This window comes from Callithrix jacchus, chromosome 12, assembly GCF_049354715.1.
Source record: "Callithrix jacchus isolate 240 chromosome 12, calJac240_pri, whole genome shotgun sequence".
In the NCBI taxonomy this organism is placed as follows: Eukaryota; Metazoa; Chordata; class Mammalia; order Primates; family Cebidae; genus Callithrix; species Callithrix jacchus.
In genome coordinates, this window is record NC_133513.1 from 24,686,698 (window position 1) to 24,711,337 (window position 24,640).

Here is a 24,640-nt window from a genome sequence, read left to right on the forward strand (position 1 = left end):
ACAGTATTAATGTACAAACTGCTTTTTTGTATGCTTAAACATATTGGACAGTATTCATGTACAAACTGCTTTTTTTTTTTTTCAGTAAGAGACGCTAAAAACCTGGTACCTATGGACCCCAATGGCTTGTCAGATCCCTACGTAAAACTGAAACTGATTCCTGATCCTAAAAGTGAGAGCAAACAGAAGACCAAAACCATCAAATGCTCCCTCAATCCCGAGTGGAATGAGACATTTAGATTGTAAGTAGAAATGACTGCAGTGAGCATGGGTGGTGGAGGTTGGGTTATGAGCCACCTGAGATCAGGGAGTTCCTCCTCCCTTAGCTTTGGTTTCCTTCCTTCCCTACCTCCCTCCTTCTCTGTCATCTCCCTCCCTCCTTCATCTCTTTCCCTCCCTTGTCTTCCATCTGCATTTTTGTATTATGAGCCAAGAAAAAATTAGAGCTATTTTTTTAATAGAGATGAGAATGCCTGTGGTGTGGGGGAGTGGGTAGGATAGGAAATGGTGTGATGTGTTGCTAAGTGAAGGCAAGTGGTGGGAGAAATGATGGGACTCAGCAAACAGGGGGACATAACCTCCAGGGTGTGGTGACAGCCTCTCTAGAGCTGGGTTTGTGGATGATGCTTGGCCTGCAGCCTGCTGGGACATCTCCACCAGCCTCCCTTGAGGGTCTCCCCTGGCCAGGACTCCAGGAATCTGGAGGTCTCTTTCTCATACATCTAGGCATCAGGAGTTAACATAACAGCCAATTCACTGAGCATATATGATGTGTAACAAACACTGGGTTAAGCAATCTGACTTCATCAGCTCTTTTTATTCCCAGTGTAGCAATAGGGCTTATAGAGGCTAAGGAATATGCCCGAAGTCCCATATTCTTCGGGGTGGAGTGGGATTCAGCTTCAGGCAGTCTGATTTTAGAGGTCGTACTTTTCTAAGCCACCAGCTAGAAGCACAGTTCCTTGTGATTGCCCTGTCTCCTTTTCCCTCTCTCAGGGCAAAACTGGGCCCCTTCTCAGTCTCAATCAAGGACATGTCTCAGAACAGACAATTTCCCCAGAGAGACACTAGGATTTTTCTCTATACATTTCCTCAGCTTCATCTCAACCCTCATGTGTGCAGATATACACACATATATACCCAATTATGCAATTGATATCCCTATTTCTTATAGACAGCAGGAATTCCTGAATACCCTGAACCCTATTAAGACATAAGATATCAAAAGTAGTTAGAACTGTTCTTGTCATAGCCAGTCTAGGGCTTCCTGCCTGTTTAAGCCACAGGCTGTCAAAAGGAAAAAGCTCTCACTCCCTGGAGAGCTAGCCTGGGATAGAAACTGAATATGTTTCTTCCAGCAGCTAGTAATCTTTAAAGATTTCTACCTCCAGGTCTTGTCCTCTTATATATTTCTTCTGCTTGAGAAATTACTACAACCTCCACTGACGTCTTTTTTTTTTCTTTATGCAGTCAGCTGAAAGAATCGGACAAGGACAGAAGACTGTCAGTAGAGATTTGGGACTGGGATTTGACCAGCAGGAATGACTTCATGGGATCTTTGTCCTTTGGGATTTCTGAACTGCAGAAAGCCAGTGTTGATGGCTGGTAAGTGAGATTTTGCTTTGAAAGCCACCATACAGCTTACACCATCAAACACAGGGTCAAGTATGTTTTCCTTTTTCTTCAAAAATTGCAATACTAAAGCATAGTCTCAAAGTGATGTCTGGTTGATTGGATCTGCCTTGCAGATATGTTTTATTTGGTCCTTGTACTAAAAACAAAAAAGAAAGACGCCAGGCTTGGTGGCTCATGCCTGTAATCCCAGCACTCTGGGAGGCCGAGTCAGGTGTATCGCTTGAGCTCAGGAGTGTAAGACCGGCCTGGGCAACATGGTGAAGCCCCATCTCTACCAAAACCATGAGAAATTAGCTGGGCATGGTGGTGTATGCCTGTAGTCCTAGCTACTCAGGAGGCTGAGATGGGAGGATCGCTTGAACCTGGGAGGTACAGGTTGCAGTGAGTAAGGTGGTCAGAGATTGAGCCACTGCACTCCAGCCTGGGTGACAAAGTGAGACAAAAGAGAGAAAGAAAAGAAAGAAAAAGAAGGAAAGAGAGAGAGAGAAAGGAAGGAAGGAAGGAAGGAAGGAAGGAAGGAAGGAAGGAAGGAAGGAAGGAAGGAAGGAAAAGAAAGAGAAAAAAAAGAAAAGAAAGAAAGAAAGACAAGAAAGAAAGAAAGAAAAGCAAGCAAGCAGGGGCCAGCCGGGGTGCGGTAGCTCAAGCCTGTAATCCCAGCACTTTGGGAGGCCAAGGCGGGTGGATCACAAGGTCAAGAGATCAAGACCATCCTGGTCAACATGGTGAAATCCTGTCTCTACTCAAAATACAAAAAAATTAGCTGGGCATGGTGGTGCACACCTGTAATCCCAGCTTCTCAGGAGGCTGAGGCAGGAGAATTGCCTGAACCCAGGAGGCAGAGGTTGAAGTGAGCTGAGATCACGCCATTGCACTCCAGCCTGGATAACAAGAGCAAAACTCTGTCTCAAAAAACAAAAGAAAGAAAGAAGGAAGAAGAAAAGAAAGCAAGTGGGAAGGGAGAGAGGGAGGGAGGGAGGGAGGGAGAGAGAGAGGGAGAGAGGGAAGGAATGAATTAGTTCCAGTATTTTAAAAATCTGGGGCTAGAAGGCAACAATCGAGAACAGTTGAATAGTTAATGTCCCCGTTAGACAGGACATGGATTTTCTATTTGTCACCATCCTCACCACTCCCTATTTTATTACATCTGCCCCACTTTGCTAAACTATATGATGTGACTGTAACTGCCCAATGGCTTCTTTGTGCCTGCTGCCCAGACAGAACCAATTTATCCAAACAGGAGAATTGCAAATAGGGAAAGAGTTTTACATGCGTAGATCCAGCTAAATGGGAGAACAGAGTTTTACTATGACTCAGATCAGCCTCCCTGAAAATTTGGAAGCTATGGTTTTTCAAAGATAGTTTGGCAAGGAGTGGAGTGTCTGGGAATGGGTGCTGCTGATTGGTTTTGGATTCAGTAATAGGGGTGTGAAAAGTGGTCCTGTTGGGCTGAGCCCACTTCTGGGTGGGGCCACAGGACTGCTTGGCAGATTCAGATGGGGCAGTCTGGTAATGAGAAAGACAAAAGCCTGAAAAGACATCTCAAAAGGCCAATCTCAGGTTCTACAATGGTGATGTTATCTGCAGGAGGAATTGGGGAAGTTGGAAATGTGACCTCTGGAATAAAGGCTAGTAATAATCTGTGTCTACATCTTGGCAGAATTTAGGCTCCTTTCATTCTTCTAATTTGGTGGTCTTTCATTCATTTTACAGAGGCAGTTTAGTTTGGGGGAAGGCCTGTTATCATTTAAAATATACACTAAATTTCTTTCAAAGTTAAGTTGATGGCCTGGTCTGGGTGGAGCCACTGGTTTTCAGAAATGCAATAAACCCGAAGTGACATCTCAAGAGGCCAATATTATGCTCTACAACAGTGTTGTTATCTGCAGGAGTAACTGGGGAAATTGCAAATCTTGTGACCTCCGGAATAATGGTTGATAATCCTTTATGTCTGCACCTTAGCAGAATTCAGGCTCCTCTCAACCTCCTAACCTGGCAGTCTTTCATTAGCTTTACAAAGGTCGCTTAGTTTTGGGCAAGGGCTATTATCGTTTAAAATATATACTAAATTTGTCCCAAGTTAACTTGTCCCAAGCCCAGGAATAAGTAAGGGCAGTTCGGAGATTAAAGGCAAAATGAGGGTTAGATCAGATCTCTTTCACTGCCATCATTTTCTCACTGTCATAATTTTGAAAAGACAGTTTCATGACTGGCTCCATGCACACTAAAGTGGCTTGTACAGGTCACTCAAAAGATATGAGCCACCCAGTGTCAGATTATGCCTGAGAAGCTGCCACTTCCTTGGGAGTCCTTAGCAAGGCTGGCTACGGATCACAGATGTACTGGGGTGTTGTTTTCATAGTCAGCTGCAATGTCTCCTTCATCCTGAAGTTTTTATTTTGCTCCCTTTCTGTGGCTCTATATATTATCCTCCAATATTACCAACAAAGAGGCTAGGTAAGCCCCCTTGGCAACCGTTTCACAGTTAACTGAGTTAAAGAGTCAGAAGAAATAGCTCAACCTGGCACTATAACTTTGGGAGAAGTGGCCACTGGGCTGCTATTATTTCTTTAAGATAAATTGTCTCATTTCTGAATTGTCTCATTCAGGACTTTTTCAGCTTCAAGTGAAAGAAAATAAAAATCAAACTGGTTTAGCAAGAAAGAGATGTATCATTTGGACCACACACACACATCTTTCCATTGTTCACATTATGACTTCCTTGTCTTGGCTCCATATTTCATCTTAGGCTTTTCTTGAAACATATATTGAGTGTCCACTAGGCGCTGGTCACTAGAGATGCATTGAGGTATAAGACAGACATGACTTCATGGAGCTTAGCTTATAGCAGAGGGTGGGGTGGGGAGATAAACATTGAACAAGGAATTATGCAAATAACAAATCAATGACAACATGTTGGAAGATGTGAAGAAGACAGGAGCTGAGATTTGTGACCCAAAAATCTGAGACAGCTCTCAATCAGAAAGTTTATTTTGCCAAGGTTAAGGATATGCCAATGACATAGACTCAGGAGGTCCTGATGACATGGGCCCAAGGTGGATGGAGTACAGCTTGCTTTTATACATTTTAGGAAGATATAAGACATCAGTAACTACACATGAGATTCACATTGGTTCAATCTGGAAAGGTAGGACAACTTGAACTGGGAAGGGGGGAAAGATGCTTCCAGGTGATAGGTCGATTTTATAATTTTCTGATTGGCAATTGGTTGAAAGAGCTGTTATCAATAGAAAGGAATGTCTGGGTTACATAAGGGGTTGTGAAGACTAAGGTTTTATCATGCAGCTATAGCCTCTAGGTAGCAGGCTTCAGAGAGACTAGATTGTAAATGTTTCTTATCAGACTTAAGGTCTCTGTTGATATTAATGCTGGTTGGCTTTTCCTGAATTCCAAAAGGAAGGGGATATAATGAGATATCATGTCCAACCCTCCCTTCTCATCATGGCCTGAAACTGTTTTTCAGGTTAACTTTGGAATGCCCTTGGCTGAGAGGAGGGGTCCATTCACATGGCTATGGGGCTTAGAATTTTATTTTGGGTTTACAGAATGTACTCCTAAAGAGTTATGTTAAAGTATGATTCACAAATGGTTAAAAACATAATTCTCATAAAATAGATAATAAGCATTGGCCAAAGATTTCCTTAACTCATTAATGAGAAAAGCAGCATGATGAGTGACTGATTCCACAGAAGGTTTGAGAAACTGATGTTTGCATAATCAGTAGAAAAAGAAATGCTGAAATAACTTTGCTCAATTAGATATAAAACTGGCTGATAGCAGAGCAACAGAATCACAAGCTTTGGGGTTATCTACTAGAATGAAGAAAAAAATGATTTTGGCTAGGCATGTTGGCTCACGCCTGTAATCCCAACACTTTGGGAGGCCGAGGTGGGCAGATCACCTGAGGTCAGGAGTTCGAGACCAGCCTGGCCAACATGGTGAAACCATGTCTCTACTAAAAATGCAAAAATTAGCCATGCATGGTAGTGGGTGCCTGTAATCCCAGCTACTCAGAAGGCTGAGGCAGGAGAATCTCTTGAACCCAGGAGGCAGAGGTTGCAGTGAGCCATGATTGCACCACTGCACTCCAGCCTGGGCAGCAGAGCAAGACTCCATCTCAAAAAAAAAAAAAAGATTTCTCTTCAATTTTCTAAAAGTTAACATTTATCTTTGCAGACTAGGGAGGAGACCATCTGGGCCTGACTTGATGGTGAATAATAAATTAAACAAAGTATATTACTGTGAGGAAAGAAATAGCTAATTAGAAAATGCTCTGGCATGACATTAAAAGGTCACACTGTCATCTTTTTTGTTTTTTCTCTCCTCCCCACTACCCCCCCAACTTTTAGATATTTTTCCTTAACATACAAATGACTTGACTTTGTAGAGTCTACATCAGTCACTCACAGAGTAGGTGTTTCATTCTCATTTTAAATCAAACTTAAAGAGGTTGAAGAGAAAGAATGGGTGATCCTTAGGGGGTATCAGTATGATAGGAGAGAACATAATAAGAGCAATAGCTGCCATTTATTGATTCTTAATAGATGCCAGGCTCTGGGTCAAGCATTTCCAGATGTGTGGAGTCGCACTTTTACACAACACTAATCAGGTGTGCAGAAAAAATAAAGCTCCTTCATTTCCTATAACGGACTTAGACTTTCTCATGCACTTTTGTGAGCTCCTGGTGATCGAGGCGAAGGGACTGTGTTATGCTGCGTGTGATACTTGCTGGTTTCACAGCTTCACTTTTCTGCCTGGTCCCTGTTAACAGCAAAACCAAACTCTGTAAAACATTCTAGAGAAATTACAGGAGTTCCAGACCAGCCTGACCAACATGGCCAAATCCCATCCCTGCTAAAAATACAAAAATTAGCCAGGCGTGGTGGTGCACACCTGTAATCTCAGCTACTCTGGAGGCTGACCAGAAGAACCACTTGACCCAGGAGGCAGAGGTTGCAGTGAGCTGAGATTGCGCCACAGCACTTCAGCCTGGGTGACAGAGCAAGTCTCCATCTCAAAGAAAAATAAAAATAAAAAAAAGAAATGTTTTATGTTGAGGATGCCCTGCAGCAAGATGGATTGCCTACAGTGTGACTTCACCTTTGCCTGGCCTGGCCTTAGTCCTGGTTGTAATCTGGTATCTTATTGCCACAAAGAGTGTGTTTTGTCAGTTTTATGATCTCTATTTTAACCTTCATATCAGTTCATTGTTATATATAAGCTCCAAAAGAGGGAGTATAGCAAGATGTGTCCAATCTCCTTTCCCTCATGGCTAGGAATTTCGTTTTTAAGGTTTTTCTTAGGTTGTCTTGGCCAAGGAGGGGTTCTGTTCTGTCAGTGGGGCGGCCTTCAGACTTTATTTTTAGCCTACGTTCCTAAACCAGCTCCCACTGAAGCAGGACTGGTCCCATGTAGCTCTGGGACATCATTCTTTGGGGCATCAGCTTTGGGCTGGAGGTCCTGGCCTGTTGCATCCCCTTGTGAGTTTCCTCCATGCAGCCTCCTCTTTGTCCAACTCAAAGGTCACTGCTGGGCCCCAGTCTCCTTCAGAGAGGGCCAGGAGTCTGCCTGAGTCCTCCCCCTGGGGGCTCTTTTCTGCTCCCTCTGCTGCTGCTGGGATGATGTTGCCTGGTGCATGGATAGGTCTCTGGCCAGCGTTCCAGCCGAGGAGGAGGGAAACTCATCTCTCCCTACCACCTGTCCTTTCTCCTTCCCAAGGTTTCCAAGCCCCAAAGGGAGGGGCTTCTCCTATAATCGCCCAATGAGTTCATCTTGCCCACTGCGCAGAGTTGATTCATTGAGACGGCAATATTTTAGCAGAGAAAGAGTTTAATAAACACAGAATCAGCCAAGCAGAAGGATGGGAGTTTATTACTCAAATCAGCCTCCTCCAAAATTCAGAGACTAGGTCTTTTCAAGGATAGTTTGGTGGGAAGGGGGACTAGGGAATGGGAAATGCTGATGGGTGGGGTCGAGAATGAAATCACAGACAGTCAAAGCTGTCTTCTCATGCTGAGTTGGTTCCTGGGTGAGGATCACAAGACCAGGTAAGCCAGTTTCTTTGGTATGGGTTTCCAGTCTGGGTGGCACCAGCTGGTTCATCAGAATGCAGGGTCTGGAAAATACCTCAAACACCAATTTTAGGTTCTATAATAGTGGCTTTATCTTGGGGAGGTCATGATTCTTGTTACCTCTGGCTACATGTCTCCGGAGCCCGGATTCTAACTTTGTGGCTAATATGTTAGTTTTACAAAGGTAGTTTTGGTCCCCAAGCAAGGAGAGGGTTAGTTTTTGGAAGGGGCTGTTATCTTAGTTTTAAAGTTAAACTAATGGCCAGATGTGGTGGCTCATACCTGTAATTCCAGCACTTTGGGGGTGCCAAGGTGAGAGGATTGCTTCAGTTCAAGAGTTAGAGACCAGCCTGGGCAACAAAGTGAGGCCCTGTCTCAATAAAAAATTTAACCAGGCATGGCAGCATGCACCTGTGGTCCCAGCTACTCAGGAGCCTGAGGTGGGAGGATCACTTGGGCTCAGGATGTCGAGGCTACAATGAGCTGTGATTGTGCCACTGCACTCCAGCCTGGGCAACAGAGCAAGACCCTGTCTCTAAGTAAATAAAGAAGCAAATACAAATAAAATATGAAGTTGAACTGAAACTAAAATCTTCCCATAGTTAGCTTGGCTTAAGTCCAGCAATGGACAAGGACAGCTTGGAGATTAGAAGCAGATGGAGTTAGTTAGGTCTGATTTCTTACACTATCATAACTTTTCTATGTCAGATTTCTCTTACTGTCATAATTTTTGCAAAAGTGGTTTTACTCCCACACATGCCTTATCCTTCTTCCTGGGCTAGTGCCTGCCTGTCTACCCCACTAAAGCAGAGATCAGGGAAGAAAAAAAAATGGCTTAAGAATAGGGATAGTGTATCAGGAGTAAGCCCAAAATATTACTGCATTTACACTTAGATGATCATTTAATTCTCTGGTTATTCTAAGTAAAGCATCATTTCCAAGGATCAGAATAGTTCAGCAATGTGTTAGAGACACACAGCTCGTAAGTGACAGTGCTTGGTTCAGGTCCAGGTTTCTTTGATGCCAGAGCCTACGCATATACAAATCCCATTCTGCCTCCTGATACGGGTTAGGTGGAAGGCTAGAGGGTAGACAGCTTGGATTTGACCTTGGCTCTCTTAACTGGATAGAAGCTTTGTGACCTCCAGTGAGCCACTTCACCTCTCCGTACTGCAGCCTTCACAGCAGGTATTATGCCACTCCTCAGATTGATTACAACACCCTTATCCTCCATCTACCACTTAGGATAGCGTGAAGTTGATGACATAATAGTTGGAAGGGAACTTTTCCAAAATAAAAACCCTCTTCAGATTTTGCAGATAAAAGTCCTCTTCAGATTTCCAGCCAAGACATTTGCGTCGCTGTCTTGACTCTAAATGGATCCTAGATGTTGGCTCGTGTAGCTGGAGCTGGATCCATGAGGGAGAGTGGAGGAGGATTTGGTCTGGGAGGATATGGGAAGAGGTCTGGCAGATCCCGTGGACTTTGTCAGGACTTCGTCTTCTACTCTGAAGAAGATGGGAGCCAAGGAATCAATGAGATCAGACTGACCTTTGCATGTGTCCTCTTTGATTGTGGATTCTTGCCCCAGGAAGTCTTGAACATTCTGTGATCTTGAGTAAGTCTCACACCCTTTCTGAAACTCAGTTTCACTATTTAGAAGGGGATGGGCTTCTACTGGTGCATGGATAGGTCTCTGGCACAGCTCTTCTACTGTGCTGTAATTTAAGACTGTGTGGCAGAAACAGCAGACACAGCTGTGAAAGTTCCCAGATGTGGCGCACCAGCCCCAGGCCTCTTGTCTGCCTCTTGGCCACCTGCCCTGTATCTGTTGTCAAAATCCTCTTCTTTATTTCTAATTTTGTTTGTTTATACTGTCTCCTTTCTTTCCCCTTGATTTCCCGGAATTTCATTTGTTTTATTTACTTATTTTCTTCAAAGAATTAACTCTGGGATTTGTGTATCAATTCTGTTTTCTCCTTTTCTGTAGGTTTATTTTGTGTCTGTCTGTGACTTTCAGTTGAATATTCGACTAATTTATTTTTTCTTCTTTTGCCTGACTCTGCTCTTTAAAAATAATGAATATCTTTTTTGTTTGTTTGTTTATTGTTTTAGGATGGAGTCTTGCTCTGTTGCCCAGGCTGGAGTGCAGTGGCACAATCTCTGCAAACTCCACCTCCCAAGTTCAAGTGATTCTCCTGTCTCAGCCTTTTGAGTAGCTGGGATTATAAGCATCTGCCACCACTCCTAGCTAATTTTTGTACTTTTAGTAGAGATAGGGTTTCACCATGTTGGCCAGGCTGGTCTTGAACTCCTGATCTCAGATGATCCTCTCACTTCGGCCTCCCAAAGTGTTGGGATTACAGGCATGAGCTGCCACGCCTGGCCAAAAATAACGAACAAGCATTTAAGGGAATAAACGTTTCCTCTAAGTTTTGGTATGTTAACATTCTGGCTTTTGCTGCTTTCTTGAGGATCTGCAGTTGGGTTTTTAGTTTCTTTTCCAACATGCTTTAATTTAGGCATTTTTTACCTCTAGTATTATATTTTTGTTTAAATTTTTGTAATTAATATTAAATTACTGTTTTAGTGCTTTCAAGTCAGAGAATACGGCCTGTGCACTTTTTTCTTTCCTCCTATTTTCTTTCCTTTTCTTTCAGCATAGCTTAGTATTTGTTTAATGTTGGTAAAAGTTCAAGAAAAAGACTGTATTAACTATTTGTAGGGTATGCTTTTTTGTGGAGAAAGAATAAAGCTTTTTTAAACTTTTATTTTAGGTTCAGGGGGTGCATGTACAAATTTGTTCCCTGGGTATATTGCATGATTCTGAGGTTTGGGATATGAATAATCCTGTAACTCAGATACTGAGCATTGTACCCAATAGCTAGTTTTTCAACCCTTGTCCTCTCCTCCCCTCTCCCCCTATAGTTTCTAGTATCTGTGGTTGCCATATTTATGTCCATGAGTATAGGGTATACATTTTAACATGTATTCATTCCAATGTATTATAAGGTCCAGATCTTTTATCCCTTCATATTGTCCTTTGGTTTGCTTGAGCTAAATGTGTAGTGCTTATTAAGCTTCTTCAGGCAAAATTATTTTTTAAAATTATTTTTATTTCTAGGGGTTTTGTCTTATCTATATATGACGATATTATTAGCCACATAACTCTACAAGTCTTATTATATTGACATGAAGTTATCTTTGCTACAGTTAATGCTTTTTCTCTATAATTTTACATCGTTGCTGGCATTCATTCATTCATTCATTCACTGAATATACACAGTGAGCACCTGCTGGGCTGAAGAGACACTAATGAACAAAACAGACAAGAATCTGCGGTCTCATAGAGTTTTCTTTCTAGTTGAAGAAAAATAAACAAAAATTTTAGATGAACAAAAATAAGGAGTAAAACATGGCATGCTTGAGGCTGTTATGTGCCATAGAGAAAAGGAAATAAGAAACGGGGACAAGGAATCTTGGGGATGGGGGCATTCAGATTTTATAGGGGGCTCAGGAAAGGACTCACTGAGAAGGTAACATATAGCAAAGATCTGAAGCAGGTGAGGAGTGAGCCATGTGAGTATCTAGGAAGACCTTGTCCCAGACAGAGAGGACAGCAAGCGCAAGGGCCCTGAGGCAGGAGTGCACCAGGCAAGTTGGAAGAGCAGTAAGGTGGCCCGTGTAGCTGGAGCTGGATCCATGAGGGGAGAATGGAGGAGGATTTGGTCTGGGAGGACACGGGGAGAGGTCTGGCAGATCCTGTGGACTTTGTCAGGACTTCGTCTTCTACTCTGAAGAAGACGAGAGCCAAGGAATTAATGAGATCAGACTGACCTTTGCATGTGTCCTCTTTGGTTGTGGAGTGATCGGTCCCTTTTCCTTCATAGATCCTTTTCCATTCTTTTACATCTAATCTTTCTAAGTCCTTTGGTCTTGTGTAACCAGTGGCACGTTGTTGGATTTTTTTTTTTTTCCTGCGATGGAGTCTCACTTTGTTGCTCTGGCTGGAGTGCAGTGGTGTGATCTCAGTTCCCTGCAAGTTCTGCCTCCTGGGTTCAAACAATTCTCCTGACTCAGCCTCCCAAGTAGCTGGGATTACAGGCATGGGCCACTACGCCCAGCTAATTTTTGTATTTTTAGTAGAGATGGGGTTTCACCCTGTTGGCCAGGCTGGTCCCAAACTCCTGACTTTGTGATCCACCTGCTTTGGCTCCCAAATTGCTGGGATTACAGGCATGAGCCACCATGTCCAGCCTTAAAAAAAATTTTTTTTAAAATATTTTTACTTTGTGTCCTGGGATACATGTGCAGAACGTGCAGGTTTGTTACGTAGGTATACATGTGCCATGGTGGTTTGCTGCACCTATCAACTCATCATCTAGATTTTAAGCCCCTCATGCATTAGGTATTTGTCTTAATGCTCTCCCTCCCCTTGCTTCCCATTCTCTGACAGGCCCCAGTGTGTGATGTTCCCCTCCCTGTGTCCATGTGTTCTCATTGTTCAACTTATGAGTGAGAACATGTAGTGTTTAGTTTTCTGTGTCTGTGTTAGTTTGCTGAGAATGATGGTTTCCAGCTTCATACAGGTCCCTGCAAAGGACATGAACTTATCCTTTTTTATGGCTGCATGGTATTCCATGGTATATATGTGCCACATTTTCTTTATCCAGTCTATCATTGATGGACATTTGGGTTGGTTCCAAGTTTTTGCTATTGTAAATAGTGCTACAATAAACATAAATGTGCCTGTGTCTTTGTAGCAGGATGATTTATAATCCTGAATCTGAAGATCTTTTCTTTTTTTCTATAGGAAAATGTTTTAATGTTTATAGCTGTAATTTTCTCTTATGGTGTTTCTGTTTCTAAAGTTTTCTTTTTCTTTCCTATTTCATTCTCTTTTTTCATCTTCTGAACAGATAATTATTATGTTAAATCAGTGTCATTTTATAATTTAAAAAATATTTTCTTTTGTTGTTGTTAATAATGACATTTTGGTCTTATTACAAAAAGAAAAAAAAAGAAAGAAAAGAAAAAACTTGATATTTTGGTCTTATTACAAAAAGAAAAAAAAAGAAAGAAAAGAAAAAAACTTGACATTTTGGTCTTATTACAAAAAGAAAAAAAAAGAAAGAAAAGAAAAAAAAACTTGACATTTTGGTCTTATTACAAAAAGAAAGAAAAGAAAAAAAAAAAACTAAGTCTTTGGAATGAGACTTCCTGGGTTAGAGTTTCTACTGTACCACTTCCTAGCTGTGTGCCCTTGGGCAATTTACTTAGCCTCTCTGTGCTGTATTTCCTCACTTGGAGATAATAGTCATGATTATGTCACAGGATTGTCACAATATCAAATTAGTTAATATAAGTGATCTGCCCAATGTCTGCTATATAGCATTCAGTGTTAGTCATTATTGTTAATTGAATAATAATTAGAAAAATATAAGTAAGCAATTAGAGTATATTATCCACATTCCTAGTGCCCATAATCACTATTGACCCCAGAAAGAAAGAGAGAGTGAAACAAAAAACGAAATCTTACTGTGCATACTATTTGGTAACTTGCATTTTTCACCTAAAAATAATCTGTAATAAACATAATTGTAGCAAAACTTTTGTGCCCAGCTTTCATAATTTCCTAATAAATTTCTAAGACTGGAATTGAGGGCTTTAAGCATATATGCATTATTAAAGTGTTTGCAAAAATGTCCTACAATTTTTAAAATCAATTTACATTTTTATCAATCTTGTATGAAACTTTTCACTTCACTAACACTAACATCTAGTGTGATAAATTTCAAAATATGATACAAAGATTATACACATGTTGTATTATTATGTTGAACATTTTCATTTGCATATTGCCATTTGTTTATATTTATATATGACTATGTCCTTTTGCCTTTTTCTTATTGACTTGTAAGAACTGTTTATATGAGAAGAATATTAATATCTTTTCTGACATATATGTTGCAATATTCCTCCTTTTCATGCTGTAAATTAATTTTGATAATATGCATTTTTCTTAGTGGTATATCAAGCATTTGTTTCATCTAATATGAGAAATATTTCTCTAATATGAGAAATATCAAGCCAATTGCCAGAAAAATTGCTCAAGTTTTTCTTCTCATTTACTAATTGTTATCTGAATTGTCCATGCTGTGTTCCCTGTCTCCAGCGGATTTTTAAATTGAGTGATTATATTTTTTTTCTGAAAGTAATCTTTCCCACTCCTTTTTGTTCCCTTTACATAGATGCACCAACCTCTTGAAGTCTCATTGAAAATATGAATTAGGTAGTTTCTAGAATGTTCTCTGTTTTGGCAGCAGTTTTATTTCATGGGAAGCACTTCGATTCTGCATTGTTTCTATTTAAATGACTTAATTTTTCACATATCCTGTTGTCTTTATTTGCCCATCCTTATAGAAGGCTGAGCACAAAAAGGACAAGTATCCTTGTTCTAAGCTTTCATACCTGGATAAAGGGAGACAGGAGTCTTTTGTATTTTTTGGAATTCTGTTGTGTCAGATGAGGAGTCCTGTTCCTGACGTTGGGACAGGGCTGCTACAGTGGACACAGGTGCATAACAGGCAGCCCTGGTGCCAGATGGAGACCCATCTTCCCCATGTTGGTTCTGTGCATCTCAAAGTCAGAAGGGCTCCTGTTCCTCTCTGAAGGGCCACATGTGTCCTATTTGGAGGCAGTAGTGGCAATGTCCTTCACTCATTCTGTGGTGTACTGGCCTCCATAAACACATGCTATGGCACCATGCCCCTGCCCGCTGCTCCAGGCACTGAGGTCTCTCCTGCTACCTATGGATGGGAATCAGCGACCCTCATTCAGTCCCTGATGGTCTCAACCAGGGTCGTTATTGGGCTCTGTTGGGGCACCTTTTAAGAATGACAGTTGGTCAATCCCCTTTATCTGTGTTTTTCCAAGTGTGAGACCCCAAATACTCCAGATAGTTCATAGTCAGGGCATAAATAATATTGAATTGTGCTGAGAAAGGAATTCTTTTATCAGCGTTCTTTCAGTTCTTCAGATTATGGCAAAGAGAAACTCTCAGAGGGCTCTGGTATACCCTTAACCCTCTAACACTTGCTCTTTGCTGATCTCCCATTAAAAAGGGGGCAGGGGCAGGCTTTAGGTTGAGAGCCTTTGGTAAGCAACACCATCTACCTGCACTTGCATAACATTGATTTGCATTTATCTATTTTTCTTTTTATCTATTCTTTCTTTCTTTCTCTCTCTCTCTCTTTTTCTCTCTTTCTTTCTTTCTTCTTTCTTGAGACTGAGTCTTGCTCTGTCACCAGGCTGGAGTGCAGTGGCGTGATCTCTGATCACTGCAACCTCTGCCTTCTGGATTCAAGCAATTCTCCTTAGTCTCCTGAGTAGCTGGAACTATAGGCGCACACCACCACGCCCGGCTAATTTTTTTGTATTTTTTGTAGAGGCCGGGTTTCACCCTGTTGGCCATGCTGGTCTCAATCTCCTGACTTTGTGATCTGTCCGCCTTGCTCTCCCAAAGTGCTGGGATTACAGGTGTGAGCCACCATACCCGGCCTTCTTTTCTTTTCTTTTCTTTTCTTTTTAAGAGAGACAGGGTCTTGCTCTGTCATCCAGGCTGGAGTGTAATAACGCAATGATAGCTCACTGGGGCCTTGAACTTCTGGATTCAAGTGGCTCTCCTACCTCAGCTTCCCAAGTAGCTGGGACTACTGGTAGGTGCCACCATACGCAGCTAAATTTTTAATTTTTTTGTAGAGACAGGGTCTATGTTGCCCAGGCTGATCTTGGACTCCTGGTCTTAAGTGATCCTCCTGCCTCAGCCTCTCAAAGTGCTAGGATGACAGACGTAAGCCACCATCACCTCTCTCTCTTTTTTTTTTTTTTGTAACAATTATTTTCTACTTGTAACAAGTGATTTTGAATTTCCTTCCAACGAAGAAATAAAAAGTGTCCTTTAAAATTAAATTTATTATTTAAAAAACAGATGTTTCAATGCTGATATACAGATCTAGCAAAATCCACAAAGGTGGTATATGAATGGATAAAGTTAACTGAACAGGGCTCTGTTTTCTCTTTCTGTCACTTTCATTTGTAGGAATCCCTGCTGTGTGGATAGCACCCTTCTCTATTTCCAGCAAAGATACAGATGCTCTCTTGCTTTTGTATTTCCTTTGTTAATTTCCGTGGAAATTTGGAAGAAAATTTGAAATATTAAATGTGGGGGCGTAGAGGCTCAAATTGTCTTCTCTGCTTTGAATCACCTAGCCCATTTTTGGAAGCTGCCTAAGAAGATTCATGAATGGAGACAAAACATTGTGATGAAAATTTTAAACTTTGGTTAGAAATGATCTTTGAGAGCAAGGAGTTTTGGGGTCTTTTTTCTTCCCCACTGATTCAAATGCTTTTAGAATGTCCCTGTTCTTTCCTCACACTCATTTCATCCTCTGGCTAGCTGAAAAAATATTTGTGCTCAAGAAACACACTGAAGCCCATGCTTGTTATTATCACAGTAGTAGCTGGACATGGTGGCATGTGCCTATAATCTCAGCTACTTGGGAGGCTGAGGCAGAAGGATTGCTTGGGTCCAGGAGTGCAAAACTGGCCTGGGCAACATAGCAAGACCCCATCTCTGCAAAAAAAAGAAAAAAAAAAAAGAAGAGAAAAGAAAACAAAAACCAGCCAGGTATGGTGGCATGTGCCCTTAGTCTCAGCTAATTGAAAGCTGAGGCAGGAGATTGCCTGAACCCAGGTGGTCAAAGCTACACTGAGCTATGATTGTGCCACTGCACTCCAGCCTTGGTGACAGAGCAAGACCCTGTCTCTAAAATAATAATAATCATGACATTAGTCACAGGAACAATAATTGTGATGATACCACTAATTTAACACTTGCTGAATGCAAATGCTGCTTATCATTTTACATGGATCGTTATATTTCTATTTCACAAGAATTCTATGAAAAAGGAATTTGTATTCCAATTTATAGATGAGAAAAACAGAGGCCTAGAAAGGCTAACCAGCCTGTCTAGGGTTATAAGATGAGATTTGCACCCAGGCATGGTGTGACTCCAGGTCTTGTGCACTTAACCACTACAGAATGCCATTTCTCCGGAGGCTGACTACAGCACACTTGGGGCAAGCTTTTGCAGAGAAAAACAGCATCACGAAGTTAAGTCCATGGCCATCTAAATGCAGTTGAGTGTCAGGATGGCAAGGTGGCACCCTATGTGGGTGAAAGGTAGAAATGCTGAAAAGCATGACAAGAATGTATTTATTGCCAGGCGGTGGGGTTTACAGCTGGGATTACAGACAGACAGCTCATGCCTGTAATCCTTGCAATTTGGGACGATAGGGTGAGAAGATCACTTGAAGCCAGGAGTTCAAGACTAGTCTGGGAAACATAGCCAGATCCCATAACTACAAAAAAAATTTTTTTTAAATTAGTAGGCCTGGTGGCACATGTCTATAGTCCCAGCTACTCAGGAAGCTGAGGCAGGAGGATTGCTTAAGAACCCAGGAGTTCAAGGCTGCAGTGAGTTGTGATTGCACTATTGCACTCCAGCCTGGGTGACAGAATGAGACCCTATCTCTAAAAACAACAACAACAAAAACATTTACATTGTGAGATCTTCATAGCGTTCTTTCACAATAAGAAACTACTTAATGGAAAAAAATAGGTAAAAACATATGGTAATTTAATGATATAATGAAGAAGACTGTGTATGGAGAGAGAGAGAACTTTGCCTCCGACATACACAGGATATACATTTTTTTTTCTGCTGTCCATGGAAGAGTTACAAAAATACATAGTGTACCTGGCTATAAACCCACGCACACTACCCCCACCCAACATACCCAAAACCAAAGCCCTCACCATATATTTTTTGAAGTAGAGCTTTTTATAGGCCTCCTTTTCATATCCTGATCAATAAACTAATGTCGAGTAGAGTCATGAAATTTGTCCTGCCCCCTTGTCTCCCTTTAGGTTTAAGTTACTGAGCCAGGAGGAAGGCGAGTACTTCAATGTGCCTGTCCCACCAGAAGGAAGTGAGGGCAATGAAGAACTGCGGCAGAAATTCGAGGTGAGGTTTCTCTTCTTTCTCTCTTCTTTTTTCTCTTTGTTTTTTCCTTCCTTCCTTCCTTCCTTCTTCCTTCCTTCTTCCTTCCTTCCTTCCTTCTTCCTTCCTTCCTTCCTTCCTTCCTTCCTTCCTTCTTCCTTCCTTCCTTCCTTCCTTCCTTCCTTCCTTCCTTCCTTTCTTCTTCCTTCCTTCTTCCTTCTTCCTTCCTTCCTTCCTTCTTCTTCCTTCCTTCCTTCCTTCCTCTTTCTTCTCTCTTTCTTTCTTTCTCTCTCATTCTTTCTCCTTCCTTCCTTCCTCCCCTTTCCTTCCTCCCTTTCTTTGTTTCTCTTTCTTTCTATTTTCTTTCTTTCTTTTTGCTTTCTTTTAGCTTTCTTCTTTCTTTCTCCTTCCTCTGTCTCTTTTCATTCCTTCTCCCCTTTCTTTCTCCCTCTTTTATCTCTCTCTCTTCTTCTTATCTCCCTTCTTTCATCAATGGGAACCAGTTAAGTTTGCTGCTGTGCTAATTTTCCTGTTTAGGGCATGGTTCCTACCAAGATTTTTCATGACTCTGAGCCTTTGCAAGGTCATTTCATCTCCTAGAAAATTCTGATTAACCCTTCAAGACCCCAATTAAATGCCCTTGCCTTTTGAAGTTATTCCTGCTTCAGACTTAGACGTTTCTCACTCACTGCCCACCATTTTGATGGTAACTTAGACTGGAATGGTAGTCATGGTGAATGAAAGAAGTAGACAGAAGGCTGGGTGCAGTGGCTCATGCCTGTGATCCCAACACTTTGAGAGGCTGAGGCAGGCAGATCACTTGAGGTCAGAAGTTTGAGACCAGCCTGGCCAGTGTGGTTAAAGCCCGTCTCTACTAAAAATAAAAAAAAAGTAGCCAGGTACAGTGGTGCATACTTGTAATCCCAGCTACTTGGGAGGCTGAGGCACAAGAATTGCTCCAGGTGACAGAGCTGCAGTGAGCCAAGATTGTGCAACTGCAGCAGTCTGGGCAGTAGAGCCAGACTTCATCTCACAAAAAAACAAAAAAACAAACAAACAAAAGAAAAACAAGACAGAGCAGTGATATATTTTGGAGGCTGAGTCTGCTAGGCTTGCTGATGGATGGAATCCGGATTGGCTGTATTGGCAGAGTGGTGCTATGTAGCTAACGAGTGGAATTGATTGTGCTAATGACTTCATGAAATACCCCGTGGGTAGATCTTCCCAGAGAATAGTTTTATCAAATGGAAAACCCTTGGCTGTGACCTTAAGTCACATTGTTGGCTCTGCTCCTACCTGAGACAAACCCCTTTCCTTCTATGGGGACAAATAAACACCATTTTCAGCTACATAAGTGCAGCAGGTGTATAGGACACATCCCAGCTTTACAAAGAAAATGTCTGGGGGGACATAGGCTTGAGTACTTACATTATATGTGCATTGAGTGATTTTAAAGTAGTTTCCTGAGGGAAAACACATTATTTTGTTCCCACAAACTCAATACACTGAATCTGGTGGGAGAAGATCAATTCTAGATAAGCAACGATGACCTACTAACCACCCCCCCAAATGTATAGAATAGCATAGCTAAAGTGAAATATGAATTTTTTTTATTATTTGTCAAATAATCACACAAATTTTAAAAATGTATAAAGACCATGTAAAGTCCTGTGAAAGAGACATCAGATACCTTGAGGACATGTACAAGAGAAACGTCATGTAGTTTGAAAGGACAGGGGGGTTTCAGGGAGGAAATAGTCATGGAACTTTATCATGTAAAAAGTGGGGAGAGTGTATACCATTCTGCAAACAGCATGTGCAAAAGCCCTGTGGTGGGGGGTTATATAGCAACCATGTTAGACCAAAAGAAGACCAGCACGGGCAGAGTAGAGAAAGCTAAAGGAAGTCAAAGGAAAGGCTGGGGAAGTACATGTGGGTCAGAGGAAGCAAGATCATGCTGGCCTTGACAAGGGCTTTAGCATTTATCTCGAGAGTATTTATTTATCTCAAGGATTTTAGCATTTATCCCAAGAGTATTTGTCCCAGTAATTTTAGCATTTATCCCAAGAGCATTTATCTTAAGAGTATTTATCCCAAGGATTTTAGCGTTTATCTCAAGAGTATCTTTCCCAAGAGTATTTATCCCAAGAGTATTTACCCCAAGGATTTTAGCATTTATCCCAAGAGCATTCCTGCCAAGAGCCTGGTGACCACATGTGGTATATTTCAGTGCGTCAGAGTTGGTTGGCTCTGTCTGGTTACCGGGCGTTGAGTTCTAGGGATCTAAATTGCAGACATGGAAAGGTAACCATTAGTGTATTCCTGTTTCCGAAGGCACATCCTACCCAACAAGATAAAGGATACGTTTGTTTGTTGAAAGAAACAAACTTTCTATCAAGTTTGTTTTCCCCTCAACTTGATAGAAATAGCACTTAGGGGCCAGGCACGGTGACTCAAGCCTATAATCCCAGCACTGTGGGAGGCCAAGGCAGGAGGATTGCTTGACCCCTGGAGTTCGAGACCAGCCTGGGCAACATATAACCCCACCTCCATTATTTAAAAATAATAACAAAATTATTTAAAAAAAAATAAAAAAGAAATAGCACTTAGGTATTCCCAACTTCCTTGTCTTGAGCCCGTGCCCTCCCCACTTGAAGACAGTGATAGTTCTGACCCACTTGGATCCTCCCTTCCTGGAAACCAGTGGAACAGACACATTGGCTTTGAGCTTGTCAGTCATTCTCCAGTGACCTTGATCGCAGAGGCTTGTTCCCACAGTCTTGGACTCAAGCCCAAGTGGGTTGATAAAAGAACCTTCCCTCCAAGTAGAACTAAAAACTGGACGCTCTTTGATAAAAATTAGGGCAGTCCTTCCAGAGAACACTTTCCATGTCTTTCTCCTAACTTGCTGATGAAGTGGTGTCGCTTTACTGCTGTGTTATAGAAACGTACTATTATGGGTGAAAAACACAAGGCCAGTATTTTCTTGTATACAACGAATCTTCGTTTTGCAAAACGATTTCTTCTGTCCTGGGGCAGCCAGGGTGATGTTTCAGAACACCAGGGAAAAGATTTTCTACACAAACAGAGCATTTGTCTGGGCCAGTAATTGGCTTGGAATAGCGGACTGTTTTATCCGCATGCAACAAATTGTGTCTCTTTATTTCTAGCAAGAGCCTGCAAATACTTGTTTATGTTTGAATTATAATCGCTCCGTACTGTAGTTGTTGATTAAAAAAAAAAATGTTTCCAACAGACTGAAAATTGTTCTCAGGCTCACAGAGGAATTTCAGTTGACCTTGAACGTGAGAAATGTAATCCCTGTGCAATAACCAATTAGCACCCGGAATGACTCAGAAATTACTTTCAAGCCTCTTATCTGGAGGAATTCTGAGTGACAGTAAAATCGAGCTGCTAGAATTGGGGTGATAGAATTTCATGGTAGTGTGAGCTTGGTGTGGTTACCACACATGGTATATTTAAGAACGTCAGAGTTCGCTCTGTTTGGTTGGGGGGCTTTCAGCTGACCATGGGCTTGAGAAGAGAAGTCTCCATTTTAGATGGCTCACATGTGATTTCTCAGAGTCTTAAAATTTATTTATTTAACAAAGTGCTAACTGTGTACCATTTATTATTCTAAGTGCTTTGCAAATATTAACTCAGGTAATTTAATCCTTACAACATCCTGGAATGATAGGTACTATTATCATGCTCATTTTACTTTTACAAATGAAGAAATTGAGTCTCAGAGAGGATTCAGTAACTTTTCAAGTTCCCAGAGCCAGCCATGTCCTGGGTTTGAGTTTTCCCAGAAACAGACTGTAAGGATTCAAGTGCAAGTTCATTATTTGGGAGGTGATCCTGGAAGCACCTCCCAAATAAGGAAGCATTGCCAGAAAAGGTGGGAAGCCAGGAAAGTAAGTATTATAGAGCAGTCTACTGCTGTGGGCAGCTGGAGTTTAACCCTGCTGGAGAACTCTCAGAGTCAGCACAGAATGCATGCCTCAGAATTTCTCAGTCAAGGGACAGGAAGCTGAGGGGTTATCTGTTGGCTCACCATCCATTGTAGGCTAAGGGCTGCTCCCAGGGAAATCCACTCACCAGCACTTTCAATGTGCCCTGTGCGCTGTGCCTGCTCCTACAACCAGAAAATAAGCTGCAGGCAAATAATCACAAGTGTTTGCTGTTGGCAGCCCCAGGTGTAGAGAGCAGCATGCTGGTGGGGTCTTGGAAGAATACTAGTCATCATATCTGTGCAATGTAGCCTAATGGTTGAGTGTGATGGCTTGAGAGCCAGACTGCCTAGATTTGAATCCCAATTCTGCCACTTCCTTGCTGAATGGCTGTAAGCAAGTTGCTTTGTCTCTCTGACTTCTGATTCCCTACCTGTAAAATGGGGAATTATAGCACTTCTTACCTCATGAGGTTATGTGAGGATGAATGAGGTAATGCATTTAGCAGAATGTCTCACACGTCATATGCATCCAGATGTTAGATGCTAGCGTCATGATAGTTATAATTATCGGCTCCCCTCTTGGGATAAATAAAGATCAGAACATCCTTTTTCCAGGCTTTGGAACTTAGAGGTTAGGGAGTATCTATAGGGACTCTTAGCCTAGAGTCCTTGCCCCACTGCTGGGTAGCTGGGAGTGCCTGTAGTAGCTCCTTGTAGGGACGGAGTGGCAGAGGAATCTGCAGTTTTAGCCAGGACAGGCATTCATCATCTGGAGTGGAGCCCAGAGCCTGGCTGCCGGGTCTCCTCCATTGTCACCTCATGCTATCTGGAAGGTGGCTTGGCTCTGCTCAGAAATGCTCTCTATTTGCTTTCTCTCTTAGCATTGAGTTCTAGGGCTCTAAATTGCCGACATGAAAAGGTAAACATTAGTGTATTTCTGTTTCTGAAAGCACGTCCTACCCAGCAAGATAAAGGCGGAATTTAATTTGGGCCTCAATTTTAAAATGTTTGCTCGGCCGGGTGTGATGACTTACGCCTGTAATCTCAGCACTTTGGGAGGCCGAGGCGGGTGGATCACGAGGTCAAGAGATCGAGACCATCCTGGCCAACATGGTGAAAACCCGTCTCTACTAAAAAAATTTTAAAAATTAGCTGGGCCTGGTGGCATGTGCCTATATAGTCCCAGCTGCTTGGGAAGCTGAGGCAGGAGAATTGCTTGAACCCAGGAGGCGGACGTTGCAGTGAGCCGAAATTGTGCCACTGCACTCCAGCCTGGCACCTGGCTATGGAGTGAGACTGTCTCAAAAAAAAAAAAAAAAAAGTTTGCTCTTTGATGCAGTGCATACTAGGCATTGTTCCCTTAGAACAATGGGATATTTCAAAGGACAAAGGACAGGGCTGCTGGCCTCTGAAGGCTCACTGCGTAGGGGCCACAAACCCAGATGTTTTCAGGAGCGAGGCAAATAAGAAGAAAGCGAGAGAGCTCAGCACCATCCAGTGTTAATAGATCCCCTTCTTTAAGAGAAGCTGGGGATCTGGGTTTTCATGTCTCTGAATTTTCAACAGTTGGCAACTAATTAAATATTAAATGACAACAAACGCTGTGCAGACCAGACCAACGGGGTTATTAGATCTCTCTCTTTTTTTTTTTTTTTTTTGCAGGGTTATTAGACTTCTGATCTAGATTCTAGAAGTTAAATTAACATGCCCATGGAAAAAGTTATAAAAGCAAGCTGGGAGGGAGGGAGGAAAGAGGGCTGCCAGCCCCAGATTCAGAGGAGGGAAGGGAGTTCCTAGGGCTGAGAGATGAGGCTGTTAGTCACTTGTTGCTCCTTGAAGGATAAGGAAAACAAACAAACAAACAAACAAAACTCCCCACACATGTCCTTATCTGCTGGCTAAGCAAAGTCAAGTGAAGAAATCAGGAAGTTTGAGGTCCGTGCTCATGCTTCATGGGGAGTGTGTGCCGGGACCCGCAGGTGGATGGGAAAATTCCCAGGATGGAAACTGGGAACAGGGACAGGCAGGACTTGGATCCTCATAGTCGGGAGAATGGAGTGCATGAGTTCAGTGGGTCCTGAGCCAGGATTCAAAGAAGTCTGAACACACAATGATAAGGTGATGAGCTGGTGGAGTGGGGAGGGGAGGAGGGAATGTGTTTGGGTCAGGCCAGCTTGGGGGTGATGAGTTAGGAGAGTGTGAGAACATAAGAAAGTTGAGGTGGTTTCTGTCCCACGCTGGCTCTTTTGTTTGCAGTCTCCATTGCAAATAAGATGACCTTGCAGTTTTAACTACCCCCTCGTTGCCGCTACTCCCCAGATCTGTGTCTCCAATTCAGATGTCTTTGTTCAAGCCCCAGACCCACATATACAACTGCTTACTGGGTACTTACACTTGGGTTAAACCTCAGCGTATCTTGCTGCAAAATAAGCTGACCAAGTATGTTCCCAGCAGCGTTGTTAGTAGGCTGAAAGCGGAAACAACTCGAATGCCCATACACAGGAGAATGGATAAACATCAACAATGAGTGCTATTCAGCAATACAAAGAGACAAATTACTGATTTATGCAGAAACATGGATGCATTTCAAGAACATTTTGATGAGTGAAAGAAGCCAGGCACAAGAGTACACACTCTACGATGAAATTCAAGAACAGAAAAAACTGGCCTGTGGGATGGAAACCAGAACAGAGATTGCCTTAGTTGGAGGGGGGTTGACTGGGAACTTTTGGAGGGTGATGAAAATGTTCTGCGTGTTGTTTGGGGTTTGGGTTACATGGGTGTGTGCGTTTGTCAAAATTCACAGAACTATGCACGTAAGACTGGAGCACTTCGAGGCGCCCACCACGATTTTCAAAACGTTAATTACAAAAAGAGAAAAAATGGTGGATGCTTTG

General features: G+C 42.2%; 1 protein-coding gene and 1 long non-coding RNA gene across 3 annotated transcripts in view; one reads left to right on the forward strand and one right to left on the reverse strand.

Moving 5' to 3' along the window:
• PRKCB (protein kinase C beta) overlaps positions 1–24,640 on the forward strand; it is a 389,607-nt gene that overhangs the window by 260,526 nt on the left and 104,441 nt on the right. For both annotated transcript variants that reach the window (XM_002756001.6, XM_035267200.3), the window contains exons 6-8: positions 86–242; positions 1,471–1,605; positions 17,716–17,812. In XM_002756001.6, coding sequence (XP_002756047.1) covers positions 86–242; positions 1,471–1,605; positions 17,716–17,812 — 389 coding nt within the window. The remainder of the gene's footprint in view (positions 1–85; positions 243–1,470; positions 1,606–17,715; positions 17,813–24,640) is intronic.
• LOC118146213 (uncharacterized) overlaps positions 1–24,640 on the reverse strand; it is a 104,156-nt gene that overhangs the window by 18,749 nt on the left and 60,767 nt on the right. The gene's annotated exons all lie outside the window — the stretch shown is intronic.